General features: G+C 39.7%; 1 protein-coding gene across 1 annotated transcript; it reads right to left on the bottom strand.

Moving 5' to 3' along the window:
* Window positions 1-2,275: 2,275 nt before the first annotated feature.
* rabif (RAB interacting factor) lies at window positions 2,276-3,994 on the bottom strand. The gene is made up of 3 exons (XM_034167699.1): window positions 3,862-3,994; window positions 3,220-3,380; window positions 2,276-2,649 (listed from the first exon to the last, which is right to left on the bottom strand). The coding sequence occupies exons 2-3, from the start codon at window positions 3,370-3,372 to the stop codon at window positions 2,401-2,403; spliced, it is 402 nt and encodes a 133-aa protein (XP_034023590.1). The 5' UTR covers window positions 3,373-3,380; window positions 3,862-3,994; the 3' UTR covers window positions 2,276-2,400.
* Between the last annotated feature and the right edge of the window lie 12,791 nt (window positions 3,995-16,785).

Below are 16,785 nucleotides of genomic sequence, written 5' to 3'. Positions count from 1 at the left end.
GGGGTATTCAATGTCATACAACTGTTGATTTTTTTTTTTTTAAACAAAATGTAGTTGTCCCACACTACTGCCGTAATTTCCACAACACTGCAATGTCCCTTTAAACAGTTTGTATGAAAGATTGTTTGGGTAGTTTCTATGGAGATCAACAATGACATCAGAGCACATGTATATAGCGCCAAATCACAACAAACAGTTGCCCCAAGGCGCTTTATATTGTAAGGCAATGGTGTGGTGGAAATTACATTTACAAGGCCAATAGTGCCCGTAGTTAAAGAATCACCCTTACATACCTGTAGCCTGTACCCACTGCAGCCTCAGTTTCCTGTTCATAGTTGACAGTAGCCACACCCGGTGTTTTCTTCTACTGTTCATCTGCTTCAAGCTTCGACATGTTCTGCATCCAGACAAGCTCTTCTGCTCTCCTTGGTTATAATAGGTGGCTATTAGTTTGATTTGTTAACCCTGGATTTGTACACATTCCTAAAAGGGGGCAGTTAATGCACCATCTGATTCTTGTTCAGCAAAAATAGACCAGTCATATGTTGCACAATTGTTTACTTTATTTATTGCTGATCATGTAAATTCTTAGTAAATATATTTTACCAGCCAATACACTGTCACTGCCACCCCACAGACATTCAGAGATGTTAAACCTTAAATCTGATGCAGCAGACAAACATTTTACCACAGAAGTGCATTTAGGACTGACTTTGTGTCACAATGTGCAGTAAGTGAAAATCACATGGTTAATTTTTTTTTCACCACTGAAGTGATCATCTGTTATTGTTCTGAATGTGACAGCTGTTTCTGGGCTGTATTCAGACTGCTGATATGAAGAAACTGAACACATAAAGAGTCCTTATTTGAAATGAATCGAGTACACATTTGGCAAGTGTTCTTTTACCCAGTTCCAGCTGTCACATTGCCCAAACGTCAGATATGCAGATTGGTGTGAGAAAATACACTGTCACACCATATATCTAACTAGAAATAATGAACAAATTAATTTAGAGAAATACCTCCTGCAAGACAAAATGTCAGTCACATGCTCAGATGATGAGTGCACATTATATCTTTCGGGTGTAAAAATCAGCAGCTAACACTTAAAAAAAACAAAAAAAAAATCTGAATAACTACTTAATGAAATCCTGCCTTACAGTTGATGAGGGATTTGACACACAATACAGAAACTAGTGTGACATCTTAATATCATCAAAGGTACATTTGCATCCATTTCAAAGAATGGCATGTAATAGAGGGACTAAAATTTGGATATTTAAATTACACTGGTCAAAAAAGCACAAAAATTTATTGCATGTATTTTGAGAACTGATTTGGGGTAATTCTGGGATACTGAATCCAAATTGGAGCTCAGATTTCCTCTATCACGTTTTGTTTTTTTGCAGTCTGCATGTTCTGTATTCAGTATTTTAACGTTTTCCATAATCCCCCTGGTGGCCCCTGCACTTCCCAGAATGCACCACAGCGACAGCAGAGTTCTGGCATCTCACAGCATGTAAACAATGGCTACCGAGGATGTGGATGCGTTGATCTAGTGAGTTCATGGGTGATTATGATGATGACACATTCTCCCAAGTTGAGAAGGTTATCTAGAGGAGGTGTAGCACCTGTGATGGACTTCTGCCATGCCTCAATGCTGTCCATACTTCACGAGGTTTGTTTACATTGTGCCCTGAACCGGAACTCTGCTGAAACTGACCTCTCGTGTGAGTCACAGGCCATGAGATGGCACGAGATTAACAACTGCAAAGCAGGGAATTGATGGATTACACAAAAGTTGCTCATTCACTCACAAGTTTGACACCACTAATCATGCAGAAAAGCAGCTTCAAAAGCATAGTTTTTAAACCAGGTTCATGAAATGTGAACAAGAGCTGTAATAACGTTTATGCCGTCGAAGAGGTGTGCGAGACTGCAGCTTTCGTGTCAATACTTGATACGAGAAATATTTTTTCATATCTCAAAAACGTGATGTGATCGGCAAAAGTAACACCAGATTCAGATTCTGTGCCCCCAAATTACCCAAAATCTGTTGAAGAAGTCCACACAAGAAAAATCTTGTTGACCAGTGTTATTGTTCATTATGACAACAGACTGCATCACCCAGAAATCTGCTGCAGAATGGAACTCAACATCAGCTTCTCACAATATTTTAATAAGAACATGATCATCATACTGCTGTTAGCACAGTAAAGGACAAGCACAGTGACAGTCCTTTAATCATGAGCACTGCTTCACACTCAGATATCATTCCCTCTGTATGTGTGAGTGAAGAAGAAATGGAATGGGCTGTGAGGGAATATAATCCATGAAGAAATGGAACACGCCAACAATTATTCAAAGTTCTGTTGGACTTATTTCTGCATTTAAACAAGGTTAGGCATGATCCACCCTTTCTACTGCAATATAGAAACTTTTCTTGTCGTCCAAACAGTGCCAACCGATGGGTCCGATCTCACAGTCTGCACAAATCAGATACTTGATCTGGCCTACATTGTTAGTGAAGCCCACATTCTCAAAAGTGTACATGTCGTCCACTAACCAGTGTGCAGTCAGAGTGTCACCATCCACCAAGCTGTCTGTGGAGCCGAGGCCACTCTTCTTCCTCATCGAGGGGAGGAACAGCTGCACAAAATAATAAATAAAATAAAATAAAAACAAAAGCATGGCAACATCTGGTCAAGGTCAACTTTATTGTCCCATTAGGGAAATTTGTCTTAGGCGCTGCACTACATTATCGCTTCACAGGGCAGAGAACAATTTACAAAAGGACACAAATCACATAAAACACAAGAATTAAAATCTAGACTAAAATAAGGAAATACAATGACAACACAGAGACATTCAACTATTTAAAGTGCTGAGAAAAAGTGCCAGATGCTAAAGTGCTGAAGTTTGTTGCACGTTGTTCTATTGCACTAGTTACTTGCGTTAACAGTTTGATAGAAACTGGAACAAATGATAATTTGAGATGATTTGTTTTACACTTTGGTATCCAAAATCTTCTTCCTGAAGGGAGAAGTTCATACTCTGAGGACAGTGGGTGAGTGGAGTCTGAGCAGAATTTTGTTGCCTGTGTTATAACTGACTGGTTATGAACCTGAATCAGTCTCATCAACTGTCATATGACGTGTGAAGGAGTTATATCCACACTGATTTGCAACTCTCCTAAAAGCCCATCACCTGCTGTTATACCTCTCTCTCTGCAAACACAGCCATCCCGGGACACAGGACTTTGGAGCCACAGCGCTGACACACCACTGACTTGTTGTTCTTGCCGTCCACAGACACCAGCTCAGACCGCTCACCGCTTTCCTTGGACTGAGAGATTTGATGACTGTTTTCCATTTCAAAACCTGAAACCAGAAATTAACGTTAATATAGAAAAATCAGAACAGCCTTTACTGGGAGGCCAAACACAAGTGTAAAACCTCAGAACTAATTAGCTTGTTACAAATTATCACGCTCTTAACAAAAAGAAAGGAGCGACTGATGCCAGTCTTCGGGTTTGTAGTGCGGAAATCAACGCCACGCGTGAAATTACGCACGTTTACAGTTTTTTCATTAGCCACAGGACTGCAAATGCACCATAGTAAACATCCAAAAATAGATTTAAATGAAACACCTGCAATATAACTTTAAATATTATGTACAGGCAGAGTTTTTAAAATAATCCAAAACTACAATTCGCCCTCATTTTGAAGTCCCGCCCCCTCGCCATCTCCACCGACAGCTCCGCTCATTTTGGACTCAAAAAATAAAATGGTCATAAAAATACCCAGCACACGCCCAGTACAACATGCTCCACGCTTTTGTGTGAAGCACAACGTAACGTACCTCCGTCTTCAAGTAAAAATAAGGCTTAAGTCAATTAAGTCGTAGCTAAATTAAAACGGGACTGGCTAGCATGCTAACGTAGCAGGTTTTCGTTTAGGAGCTTCCAAATGCTCTCGTTCAGAAACAACCACAAGGCTATGAATAGTTCCCACAGAAAATAACAGCTGATTAAAAGAGCAGTTCACTATTTTACAACCATGTTCATATTTAAATATTTTCAGCAATCTTCTCTGTGTCCTGCACTTACCTTTGTCATATGAGAGCTACCTCTTTTTCCACAAATTGCTGACAGGGAAATATATTGGTATCAATGGGGCACCGACAGACGTCAAATAGAAGGGCGCGAGTACACGTCACAAGCAAAGTGGTGAATCTGAAGGTGAGGTCATACTTCCACGACTGACCGCCCGCTGAAAACATGCTCGGGCTATAAATTCTCACATACAAGGAATTTGATTTGATGTCATTGGTGCATAAACAACAATAAAAGAAAAGGAAAAAGAAAAAACCTGTAAGAAATTATAGGTGGATATATAACAGTAAAAAGAAAAGGAAAATACTTCTGTGAGAAGTAAAGGAGTCAAATAAACAAATTGGCAAAACAATGTTTACTGTCAAATAAATATAGTGTATTGGGGCAGTGTAGGCATGAAGGTGAACAGTACCTTTCAGTGCAGGGATGATCAGTCTGTACTTTGTTGGGGGGGGGGCGTTAAATGGGGGTCTCTGGCATTATTTATCAGATGGACTAAAACCTCAAGGCACGCTTGGCTTTGTGTCTTGAGGTTTTAGTCCTGATGGACACCAGTCGTCTGCCAGAGGGTCGGGTAACAATAAGTTTGTGTCCTGGCCACTATCTTCCTTGCTCGCCTCAGGGCCCTGGAAGTGTACAGGTCCTGTAGGGATGGCAGGTTGCAGTCAATCACCTTCTCTGCTGTGTGGATGATACACTGCAGTTTGCTCCTGTCCTTAGCAGTAGCAGCAGCATACCAGACGGTGATGGAGGAGGAGATGATGGACTCAGTGATAGCAGTGCAGAAGTTCACCATTGTTTTTGGCAGGTTGAACTTCCTTAGCTGCCGCAGAAAGCACATGCTCTCTAAGTGACAGAGCTGACGTTCAGCTCCCACTTGAGGTCCTGGGTGATGGTGATCCCCAGGTAACAGAAGGACTCTACAATGGTGACTGGGTTGGCCAGGATAGTTGGCCAGAACCGAGTTCCTTCCATCCCCGTCACCAAGTTGACCTGCAATGAACCATTGTACATTAAATTGACTTTACTGACGATTTCTGATCCCTTTGAAAAGTGATCCCTTTGAAAAATGATTAAATTACATGTATTTGTATCGAGTTCGGCAATGATTTTAGCAGCTAAAAATGGCTCAGGTAAAGTCTGCGCCTGAATTTTTCCTACCAACAAGGAACAGGCAGCATTCTGGTTCACGAACCAAATTTTGCACAGTTTCATCGTAATCTAAAAGATTTCTTAACCTGAAATGTTGGCTCCCCCGTGGGAACATCATATATATATATATATATATATATATATATATAGACACACACACATACTCTCATTTGTGAAAACCAGGCTTTTATACCTAGCCTGAGTGAGTTTTTCTATGTGGAAGGGATTTTCGTTTTGTTTACACAGCTGCAAGTCAAGTCTGGGTGAATGTGTTGGTGCTGTGCTTTGTCGCATCCACAACACCCCAGAACGTCTTGGAACCTGGGTGGCAACTACCCAGGCAGACTACTGGTCCATTCCCACATCTACCATATATCTGCTGTAGCCAGGTTAAATGTTGACGTCCGCTTGGCCTTCTCCAGCTACTGGGGTCCTCCACCATCAATTTGCATCCCGTCGTCACCTTAGGTCACTAGTTAGCATCCAAGTCCTACAACCATACAGCAAGACAGGGAGCTCCAGGACCCTAAAGACTCACACCTTCGTTTAACTGCATAGATATCAGTATCGCCAAACACTTCTGTCCATTGACCTCAGGACTCCACAAGCTCTTCCCAAGTGCATCTGGATCTCAAAGGTCGAGGACCCAGAAATATGTACAGTCACTGGCCACTTTATTAGTTACATCTTTTCAATTGCTTAGTTAATCAGTCAATCACATGGCAGCAACTCAATGCATTTGCACATCTAGACTTTTCAACTTCCCGAAGTTCAAACCGAGCATCAGAATGGAGAAGAAAGAGGATTTAAGGGACTTTGAATGTGCCATAGTTGTTGGTGCCAGACAGGCTGGTCTGTGTATTTCAGAAACTGCTGATCTGCTGGGATTTTCATGGACAACGATCGATCTCTAGGGTTTACAGAGAATGGTCTGACGAAGAGAAGATAGCCAGTGAGCGGCAGTTGTGTGGATGAAAAAGCCTTGTTGTTGTCAAAGGATAATGGGCAGACTGGCTGAATGGGCAAATGCGTGATGCCATCATGTCAATATGGACGAACACCTTGTCGAATCTATGCCACAAAGAATTAAGGCAGTCCTGAAGACAAAAGGGGGTTGAACCTGGTACTAGCAAGGTGTACCTAATACAGTGGCCAGTGAGTGTATGTCGTTGTTGAATGGGCAACACAACTACAACCCAAATATAGTATTTCTTCCTCAGGTTTCTTCAGATATTTGAGAGAGAACTCTACTGGAAAAATGCACCAAATTTTGAAGTTCTGAGCAAACATGATACCCTTGAAGCAATGAATAAATTAAATCCAACCACCTGTGGTGCAGGCTCCTCTATCCTCCATAAGAGTTCCATTGAGTACCAATAAGTGTCAGCAGGCATGGGCAGATGAGTTGAATATAGAGTTGAATGAAGTGATTTGGGATGAATGTCTACAGAATGTGCATAGATGTTCAGTCAGTGCTAGACATAATTTGAGTCTTTTCTGTCATTTTTTTTGTAATCAATGTAAAGCTGTGATAAGCATCCTTCACTGTTTTTCTGAGGCCCTTAGGAAAAGTTTGGAACCCAACCCTCTTGTAGCAGTTTTTGGAGCTTACTATTGTAGCTTCTTATCTTTTTTAATAAGTATGAGAAGAAGGCTATTCAATTTGGAATGGTGATGACAAAAAAATTAATCTTGCGTGTATGGCAAATGGACTCAGACTAAGATTTTATGACAATGATTGCGGAGATACTATGACAAGATGTGGAACTCCGTCCTGAGCAGTGTCGCCAGTTACTTTGAAAAGTTACTTCAGTAGCAGCTGCCGACAAATTCTGAGTTAAAATCAGAGTTAAATAGGTTCTTCCAGACATTGTTCAGAAGAACAGCATATTTTGATTAAAAAGTTAATTGGGGAGGGGAAAACATATACAGAAATGCAGAAAATTACAGACTACTCAGCGAAAATGATCTCAAATGCTTTAAAATGGCAACCAAAACAAGAAAGATGTGGAAGAAAATGGAAAATCACCATCTGAATGGATCAAAGAACAGCCAGAATGGCAAAGACTCAGCCAATGATCAGCTCCAGGGTGATCAAAGAAGATCTGACCTTACCTGTGAGTACTGTAGCAATTAGATGACACCTAGACCAGGGGTAGGTAATCATGTGCCATGAAGGGCTGAGACACTGCAGGTTTTCTTTGCCATCAATCACCTCAGCAGGTGATTTCATAAATGATCAGGTGTCTCAGCAGGTGATTTCATTGACGATCATGTTTATGTTCAGGGGAGCAGCTCATCAGCAACCCATCTGCTGAGGTGACTGGTTGCAAGGAAAATCTGCACTGTCCTGGCCCTCGTTGCTCACGCCTGACACAGACCAAGAAGCCCATAGCTTGGCTATGGGCAAAAAGCCCCCGCAAAGTCCCACTGCTGAAAAAAATGATGTGCTGAAGAGGTCACAATTTGCCAAAGAACAAATTGACTGGCCTAAAGAGAAATGGTGCAACATCTAGTTGACTGATGAAAACAAGATTGTTCTTTTTGTGTCTAGGGGCCAGACAGTTTGTCAGGCAACCACCAAAAACTGAATTCAAGCCACAGTACACTGTGAAACAGTGAAGCATTGTGTAGTAAGCATCATGATACTGGGATGTTTCTCATATTATGGTGCATCCGTAAAGTATTCACAGCGCTTTACTTTTTCCACATTTTGTTATGTTACAGCCTTATTCCAAAACGGATGAAATTATTTTTTTCCTCAAAGTTCGACACACCCCATAATGACAATGTGAAATAATGTTTTTGTTTTTTGTGTTTTTTTTTTTTTTTTAGGTTTTTGCAAATTTATTAAAAATTTAAAAAAAAAAGAAAAAAAAAAGGTATCACTCGTACATAAGTATTCTCAGCCTTTGACATGAAGCTCAAAATTGAGCTCAGGTGAAATGGTAAATGGACTGCATTTATATAGCGCTTTTCCATCTACATCAGATGCTCAAAGCGCTTTACAAACAATGCCTTACATTCACCCTGATGTGAGGGTGCTGCCATACAAGGCACTCACTACACACCGGGAGCAATAGGAATAGCAAAAGGTGCCTCCTCTTTCAACTGATCATCCTTGAGATGTTTCTACAGCTTAAATGGAGTCCAACTGGGGTAAATTCAGTTAACTGGACATGATTTGGAAAGGCACACAGCTGTCTACATATAAGATCCCACAGTTGACAGTGCATGTCAGAGCACAAACCAAGTATAAAGTCAAAGGAATTGTCTGTAGGTCTCTGAGACAGGATTGTTTCGAGGAACAAATCTGGGGAAGGGTACAGAAACATTTCTGTTGCTTTGAAGGTCCCATTGAGCACAGTGACTATCATCATCTGTAAATGGAAGAAGATCAGATCCATTAGGACTCTTCCTAGAGCTGGCCACCTGTCTAAACTGAGTTATTTCTGGAGAAGGGCCTTAGTCAGGGAGGTGACCAAGAATCCGATGGTCACTCCGTCAGAGCTCCAGCATTCATCTGTGGAGAGAGGAGAACCTTCCAGAATGGCAACCATCTCTGCAGAAATCCACCAATCAAGTCTGTATGGTAGAGTGACCAGACAGAAGCTCAGACCTGAAACCAACTGAACATCTTTGGAGAGATCTGAAAATGGTTGTGCACCGACGCTCACCATCTAACCTGATGAAGCTTGAGAGGCGCTGCAAAGAGGAATGAATAGAACTGCCCAAAGATAGGTGCACCAAGCTTGTGGCATCATATACAGGAAGACCTGAGGCTGTAATTGCTGCCAAAGGTGCATCAACAAAGTATTGAGCCAAGGGTGTAAATACAGTTGTATGCAAAAGTTAAGGCACCCCTGATGATTTCTCCGATTTTCCTCTATAAATCATTGGTTGTTTGGATCACCAATTTCAGTTACATATATCATATAGCAGACAAACAGTGATATTTGAGAAATGAAGTTTCTAGGATTTACAGAAAGTGTGCAATAAATAACTGGACCCCCTTTTACCTTATTTTATACCCCCAGTTTCTAATCTTGGTGTAAAGCTTGACAGTGTTTTTAAATTGAACCAACAGATTAACTCTGTTGTAAAAACCGGTTTTATCATCTGAAGCTTTTATCCAAGATTAAATCTATTCTTTTAGTGATTTTGAACGAGTGATTCATGCTTTTATTTCCACACGTTTGGACTACTGCAATTTATTTTGATGTTAACCAGGCTTCCCTGGCGTGCTTGCAGTTGGTCCAAAACGCTGCTGCTCACCTCTTAACAGGCATTAGAAAACATGAACACATCACCCCGATCCTTGCTTCTCTTCACTGGCTTCCAGACCATTTTAGAATATATTTTAAAATTTTATTGGTTGTTTTTGAAGCACTAATCGGATCAGCTCCACAATATATTTCAGATCTCTTAAATGTTTACACTTCCTCATGATCTCTTAGGTCAGCAGATCAGCTCCTCCTTATCGTCCCTAACAGCAATTTAAAAACACGAGGAGATCGAGCCTTTTCTGTGGCAGCCCCCAAATTGTGGAATGAGCTACCACTAAAAATAAGGTTGTCCCCCACCCTACCTACTTTTAAATCACATCTTAAAACTTATTTTTATTCATTGGCTTTTAACTGATCATAGAGTTGTGTGACCTGTTTTTTGTTTGTCTTTTTGTGTCACCTCTGTTCTTGCGTATATATCACTGTGCAGCACTTTGATCAACTTTTATGTTTTTTGAAATGTGCTATATAAATAAAGTGGATTGGATTTAAACAAAATTGGGCAGGTGCATAAATTTAGGCACCCTGTCATTTTATTGATTTGAATACATTTAGCACTAATTACTGGAACACGAAATTGGTTTGGTAAGCTCATTGATCCTTGACCTTCTTACACAGGTGAATCCAATCATGAGAAAGGGTATTTAAGGTGGTCATTTGAAAAAGTTTCCCCTCTTTCCATCTCTTCTAATGAGTGGCAACATGGGAGCCTCTAAACAACTCTCAAATGACCTGAAAATAAAGATTGTTCAACATCATGGTTTAGGGGAAGGATACAAAAAGCTATCTGAGAGATTTCAGCTGTCGGTTTCCACTGTGAGGAACATAGTGAGGAAATGGAAGACTGCAGGCACAGTACTAGTTAAGGCCCGAAGTGGCAGGCCAAGAAAAATCTCAGATAAGCTGAAGCGAAGGATGGTGAGAACAGTAATAGTCAACCGACAGACCTGCTCCAAAGACCTACAACACGATCTTGCTGCTGATAGTGTCTGTGCATCGTTCAAATATGCAGCGCACTTTGCACAAAGAGATGCTGTAATGCAGAGGAAGCCTTTTCTGTGTACACGCCACAAACAGTCACTTGAGGTATGCTAAAGCACATTTGGACAAGCCAGTTTCATTTTGGAATAAGGTGCTGTGGACTGATGAAACTGAGTTATTTGGACATAACAAGGGGTGGCATGCATGGCTGAAAAATAACACAGCATTCCAAGAAAAACCCTTGCCAGCTACAGTAAAATTTGGAGGTGGTTCCATCATGCTGTGGGGCTGTGTGGCCAGTGCAGGTACTGGGAATCTTGTTAAAGTTGAGGTTCACATGGATTCTAGTCACCTTTGGCAGCAAATACAGCTTCAAGTATTTTTGAATATAATACAAGCTTTACGCACTTATCTTTGGGCAATTTTTCCCATTCTTCTTTGCAGCACCTCTCAAGCTCCATCAACGTGGAAGGGAAGCATCGATGCAGAGCCATTTTTAGATCTCTCCAGAGATGTTCATTTGGATTCAGGTCTGGGCTCTGGCTGGACAACTCAAGGACATTCACAGAGTTGTCCTGAAACCACTCCTTTGATATCTTGGCTGTGTGCTTAGGGGTCATTGTCCTGCTGAAAGATTAACATTCGCCCCAGTCTGAGGTCAAGAGCACTCTGGAGCAGGTTTATATCCAGGATGTCTCTGTACATTGCTGCATTCATCTTTCCCTCAGTCCTGACTAGTCTCCCAGTTCCTGCTGCTGAAATACATCCCCACAGCATGATGCTGCCACCACGTTTCACTGTAGCGATGGTGCCTGGTTTCCTCCAAACATGATGCCTGGCATTCACACCAAAGAGTTCAATCTTTGTCTCATCAGACCAGAGAATTTTGTTTCTGGTGGTCTGAGAGTCCTTCAAGTGTATTTTGAAAAACTCCAGATGGGCTGCCATGTGACTTTTACAAGGAGTGGCTTCTGTCTGGCCATTCTACCATGGAGGGCTGATTGGTAGATTGCTACAGAGATGGTTGTCCTTCTAGAAGGTTCTCCTCTCTCCACACAGGAATGCTGGAGATCTGACAGATAGACCATCAGGTTCTTGGTCACCTCCCTGACTAAGGCCCTTCTCACCCAATCATTCATTTTAGACAGCCAGCCATCTCTTGTAAGAGTCCTGGTGGATCCCAATATTTTCCATTTACAGATGATGGAGGCCACTGTGCTCATTGGGACCTCCAAAGCAGCAGAAATGTTTGTTCCCTTCCCTGATTTGTTCCTCGAGACAATCCTGTCTCGGAGGTCTTCAGACAATTCCTTTTATTTCATGCTTGGTTTGTGCTCTGATATGCACTGTCAACTGTGAGACCTTATATGTAGACAGCTGTGTACCTTTACAAATCATGTCCAATCAACTGAAATTACCCCAGGTGGACTCCAATTAAGTTGCAGAAACATCTCAAGGACGATCAGTGGAAACAGGATGCACCTGAGCTCAATTTAGAGCTTCATGACAAACGCTGTAAATGCTTATATGAGATTTTTTTTTATTTTTATAATAACTTACAAAAATAAACAAAAATAAATTCACATTGAGGAAAAAATTAATTGAATCAATTTTGAAATAAAGCTCTAACATAAAATGTGAAAAAGTTAAGCACTGTGAATACTTTCTGGATGCACTGCATATGCGCGAGTGTATATATATATATATATATATTTATATTAGGGTTATGACAAATCTCAAATTTATTAGCCTGGGGTTATAAATTATGAACTTTTACCTAAAACTCACAAAAATGTCTTTGGTTTTGCCCGACCTTGAAAAAACCTCCCGCACCTAAGACAGTATATATATTTCACATTAAAACACAAAGCGGCTCAAACACTTTTTATTATAACATGTCAGTTTTACATACAGTACACGAGTACATGAAAATGAGTACATATAGCATTTGTAGTGTTTTTAATAGTGTTTCAGATTTGTGTATTAGTGTTAATAAATTTGCTGTTAAGATATGTCTGTTCTGCAAGTGGAACGAACCTCCTCCATCAACTTTACAGCTTTCTCAGCTACTATGCTGGAGCGAGGCACATCAAGCACTGATGGTTCCTTTTTCCAGTGAGAAGCATTTCACTGCTTTGGGACACTTAAGTTTGGATATTGCTGACAGCAGGTCTTCATAATCCGTCTCTGAATAGTGTTTGTTTGAAAACAAGGCCCGCGACCATGTAGTTGCAATGAAATCACAAGTTACCCTCAGCTGTTCTCACCAATTTGGAAGAAGGAATAATGCAATAAGTGTAAAAAAAAGTTCCACCTGGCACTGTGAAGTGATGGCAGCTTGTGCCATTTGATGCAAGGCCATTTTTCCTGTTTTGTAAAACTTGTATGCTTCACAAAGCTCAAAAAGGAATTTAAAATCATCTCTCCAGCCAAGGTTCTCATACTCTGGTATCACTTCTGTGCCCAAGTATGCATTTTGCAAATCATCATACTGTTCCAAAATCTCATCAATAAACTCGTAGTTAATGTTAGGTGACCGTATCGGAAAAAAGAAGTTCAACACATGTCGCAGAACAAGATCAAGAATGTGGTGCTGGCAGCCGATGTATTGAGGGTTCATTGAATCCCTTGTCTCTAAATGTTCTCTGAAGCCTGGCTACAACACCATTTTTGCAACCAGTATTGACTGCTGTTGTGTCACAGATGATCATCTGAATACTGTTCCATGCATTGTACTCATCAAGCAGGTCCTGTAGTGGTATATAGATGTCTGCAGCGGTTCCACTGACACAAGCCAAAATGCCAAGTTGTAATGTTCTTCTGTCATTTTTCAAGCACACAACTTGGTATTCTTACCATCAAACTGCAAACAAAATTTCTCTTCAGAGAAAAGTTCCACAAGGTTCTGCATCTCTGATTGTTCGACGCCAGACTGCAGACTGTGATGGTGTTGGGACACTAACTCCATCTTAAGCCAGACTTTGAAGCACCTGTGGTGCTTTTCTGGTTGACAGAGTGTTTAGACACCAGTTTGACAGCAGACTTTGTTGAGTGGCGTGTTCAATTTAATCTATTTTACCTTTAATTTTTCTTTTAATTATTGTTTATTAATATATTTTAGCAATATTTATTTGTATATATTTTCTTGTTATTTTTTGATACTTGTTAATTCTTTTCTTGTTACTTTATTTTTTAAATAGTATTATGTAAACTCATGTATTTTTAAAAGCGATGTGGCGCAAGGTGTAGGAGGTTTTTTCAAGATCTAATGCAATAAACTTCAAAAAAATGATCTATGGGTAAAAGTTCATCAAATGCAACATCAGGAAAATGAAAGTTTTGAAAAAAGTTTTGTAGTCATAACCCACACCCACATATATATATGAAAACGTCCTTGGAACAGATAGTGTACTGAACATACATAAGAAGCAGCTGTTTTTTTTTTTTCTTCCCTCGAACAGCCCATGGGAAAAGACGAAAAACTTCACTTAGTGGAGTATTTGCATTGAATGATTTGAATAAAACAAAAAAGTGTGAAAACAGAACAAGCAAATTTCAGTTTCAATGCCAAAGCATAAACGGAAAGATGCAGTTTTATTTACAATCCTCTGCTACCTGTTGAATACACCACGTAAACAAGTCTTAAACACTATAAATTTATAGTTGACAAAATTTTGGTGTGAGATTAAATAATTAGGATGTAGATTGAACATTTAAAAGAACTACCAATAACTTTGCACAGTAGAGGTAGTTTTTATTTCTAGTACCAAAGACTGAAATAGAGTTGTATACATTTATTCTGCTTAGCACATATCCATAGTATCACTTCTCTAGTCATAGATATTATAATTGTTTAAGCTCGACTGTTGTTTTTGTTAAGGTGCCCTGACACTTACATGCACTTTGTTGTGAGGATCCCACCCGCTTTGTTCCACTGGATGCCCCGTGTTATGCACTGGAAGCTGCATATATAAAATAATTATTTCGTAGTGGATTAATCATTTTCTCTTCAAGTTGGCTGTTTAAAACGCCTCTAATCGCTTTCGGAATCAGAGGGCTATTCCAGCTGGAGCTTTTCTCTCTCTCGTGCATACACATAATGAAGTGGACAACATATATGGTACAGTCTAAAAAGGTAATTATTTGTAATGTTTATATTGTAGTAGCTTGGTAAAACAGTTGCACGTTGATTCCTTCTAACGAGCAGCTGTAAAAGTATGTTTATGATAGGTTTAACATCTTGTTAATCGTTCAGATGAGCTGCGCTGTGATGCGGTGCGCTGACGCAATCACTTCACTCACACGCAGTGTTTTTGAATCGTTTGTGCAATGTTCACTTGAAATTTACGTAATTGATGCGTGAAGGATATTTTGAACATTTAAAAATTTTTCTTTGCGCACGTGCACAAAGCTGTGCACAGTTTACAACGGTTTACAATGAGTTTGAGACTAGTTTACTCTTGTGCACGGCCGAGTGCACGGATCAAAAACCATGCAAGTGTCAGGGCACCTTTATTTTTTTTTGTAATTTTTTTATTTTTAAGTTTTCAAATATACGAAAACAGAGGGGAAAAAAAAAACAAAAAAATGGGGAAGAGTGCTGTTACATTTGGTCAGAAAATGAATAATTAGTATTCATTGATAAAAATATTGTTCAAATAAAGTCCGATCTTGTATATTTCACATATTCTGTCCACTTTGTCCATGTTTCGTAAAAAGAGTCTCTTTGGTTCCGAATGATGGAGGATAGTTTTTCCATCTCGTAGATATCGTGGACTATTTCTATCCATTCTTCCACCGAAGGAGGGTCTGCCTTCAACCATTTTCTTGTGATGGCTTTTTTACTTGCTATTAATAGGACTGCCAATAATTTTGTTTCATCCCTTCTCCAATTCTGAACATTTACATCTCCCAAATATAAGCATTCAAATGTAAACGACACTTTAGACCCAAAAACATAATTTACATGATTACAAATCTGTGACCAGTATGATCTGAGAATACTGCAATCCCAAAAAATGTGATAGTGGTTGGCCCCAGAGGAGCCACAGAGCCTCCAACATGAATCCCCACTCCCTCTGTGTCTTTTTTGAACAGGTGTGGTAAAGAACCTCGTAATACTCTTCCATCCAAACTCTCGCCATGTATTAGATCCTGTGGTCTTCCACGGAAGATGACAAATCTTTTCCCAACTTTCAATTTAAATATTCAGATTTCCCTCAATTTCCCATTTTTTCTTAATGTACTCTGTTACCTTCTTAACTGAATTGCTTTATACAAATTAGATATTATATTGTTCATAGAAATTGATTTTGTTAGAGTTAAAAAGGTGTGTATAAATCCTAATTTACTGTTTTCCCATAAGACTTTGATACTTTGATCGAAATGATGTCGGATTTGTAAATATCTATAAAAGTCATCTTGACTAAGACCATTTTTTTCCTTCAGTTTTTCAAAGCTCATGAACACCCATTGTGGATGAAAGAGTAGTACGAAATTAGACCCTTTGAGATCCAAGTTTTAAACCTGTTATCTTGAGTATTTGGCAAAAAGTCTGAATCATACACTATCCATCTTAATATCCCAGAGATTTTCTCCAGTTTACAAATTTTTAGTACCCCATCCCAACATTTCAGCATAGATTCGTACATAAAATCCTTCATGGTGTTAAATTTGTTTCTTAATTTTTTATCTGACAATATTGCCATAATTGGTATTTTTTCTGTTTCTACCCTTTCAGCTTCCTTCCAGCTGGCTGAGTAGGTTGGGGAACCTAAAACATATCAGAGGTCTAAGTTGGGCCGCATAGTAATATTCTTGAAGGCAAGGTAGCCCGAGTCCACCTTTCTCCATCAACTGTAGTGTGTCAGGGCACCTTTAGTCTGGCCACTCATCTCCAGCTAGCAGTTAACTGCAAGACTGCTCTCTGACTGCTTGTAAGTACTAGTATTTAAAATGAATTTAACAATCCTAAAGGTGAAAAGGGTTTAGTTTTTTACTCTCCAAAAAAACTAATTGTGGGGTAGAAGACTGTATATCCTGTTTGCCTTGCACTTACTACTGATACACAGGGCTTGCAAATGCCAAAGTTTTACATTTATATGAAATGTTATATTGAGAATGCCACCTGTGTGAACCGGATGAGTATTCGAGAACCAAAGGCAACTTAACAACAGGTTTACAGATGTGGAAAAAAAATTTATTACAATAATTTCCCCCAAGATTAACCATTAATAAATATTTATGTTTTCA

Source organism: Thalassophryne amazonica, chromosome 3, assembly GCF_902500255.1.
Source record: "Thalassophryne amazonica chromosome 3, fThaAma1.1, whole genome shotgun sequence".
Classification (NCBI taxonomy): Eukaryota; Metazoa; Chordata; class Actinopteri; order Batrachoidiformes; family Batrachoididae; genus Thalassophryne; species Thalassophryne amazonica.
Note: the sequence above shows the minus strand (reverse complement) of the source record. Positions and strands in the feature narration are given on the sequence as shown.

What these genes read in the sequence shown, in the direction of transcription:
- rabif (XM_034167699.1), bottom strand. Translation starts at nt 3,372, where the DNA reads ATGGAAAACAGTCATCAAATCTCTCAGTCCAAGGAAAGCGGTGAGCGG. An exon ending in CTGTGTTTGCAGAGAGAGAG is followed by an intron (nt 2,650 to 3,219) that starts GTATAACAGCAG and finishes TATTTTGTGCAG; the next exon opens with CTGTTCCTCCCCTCGATGAG.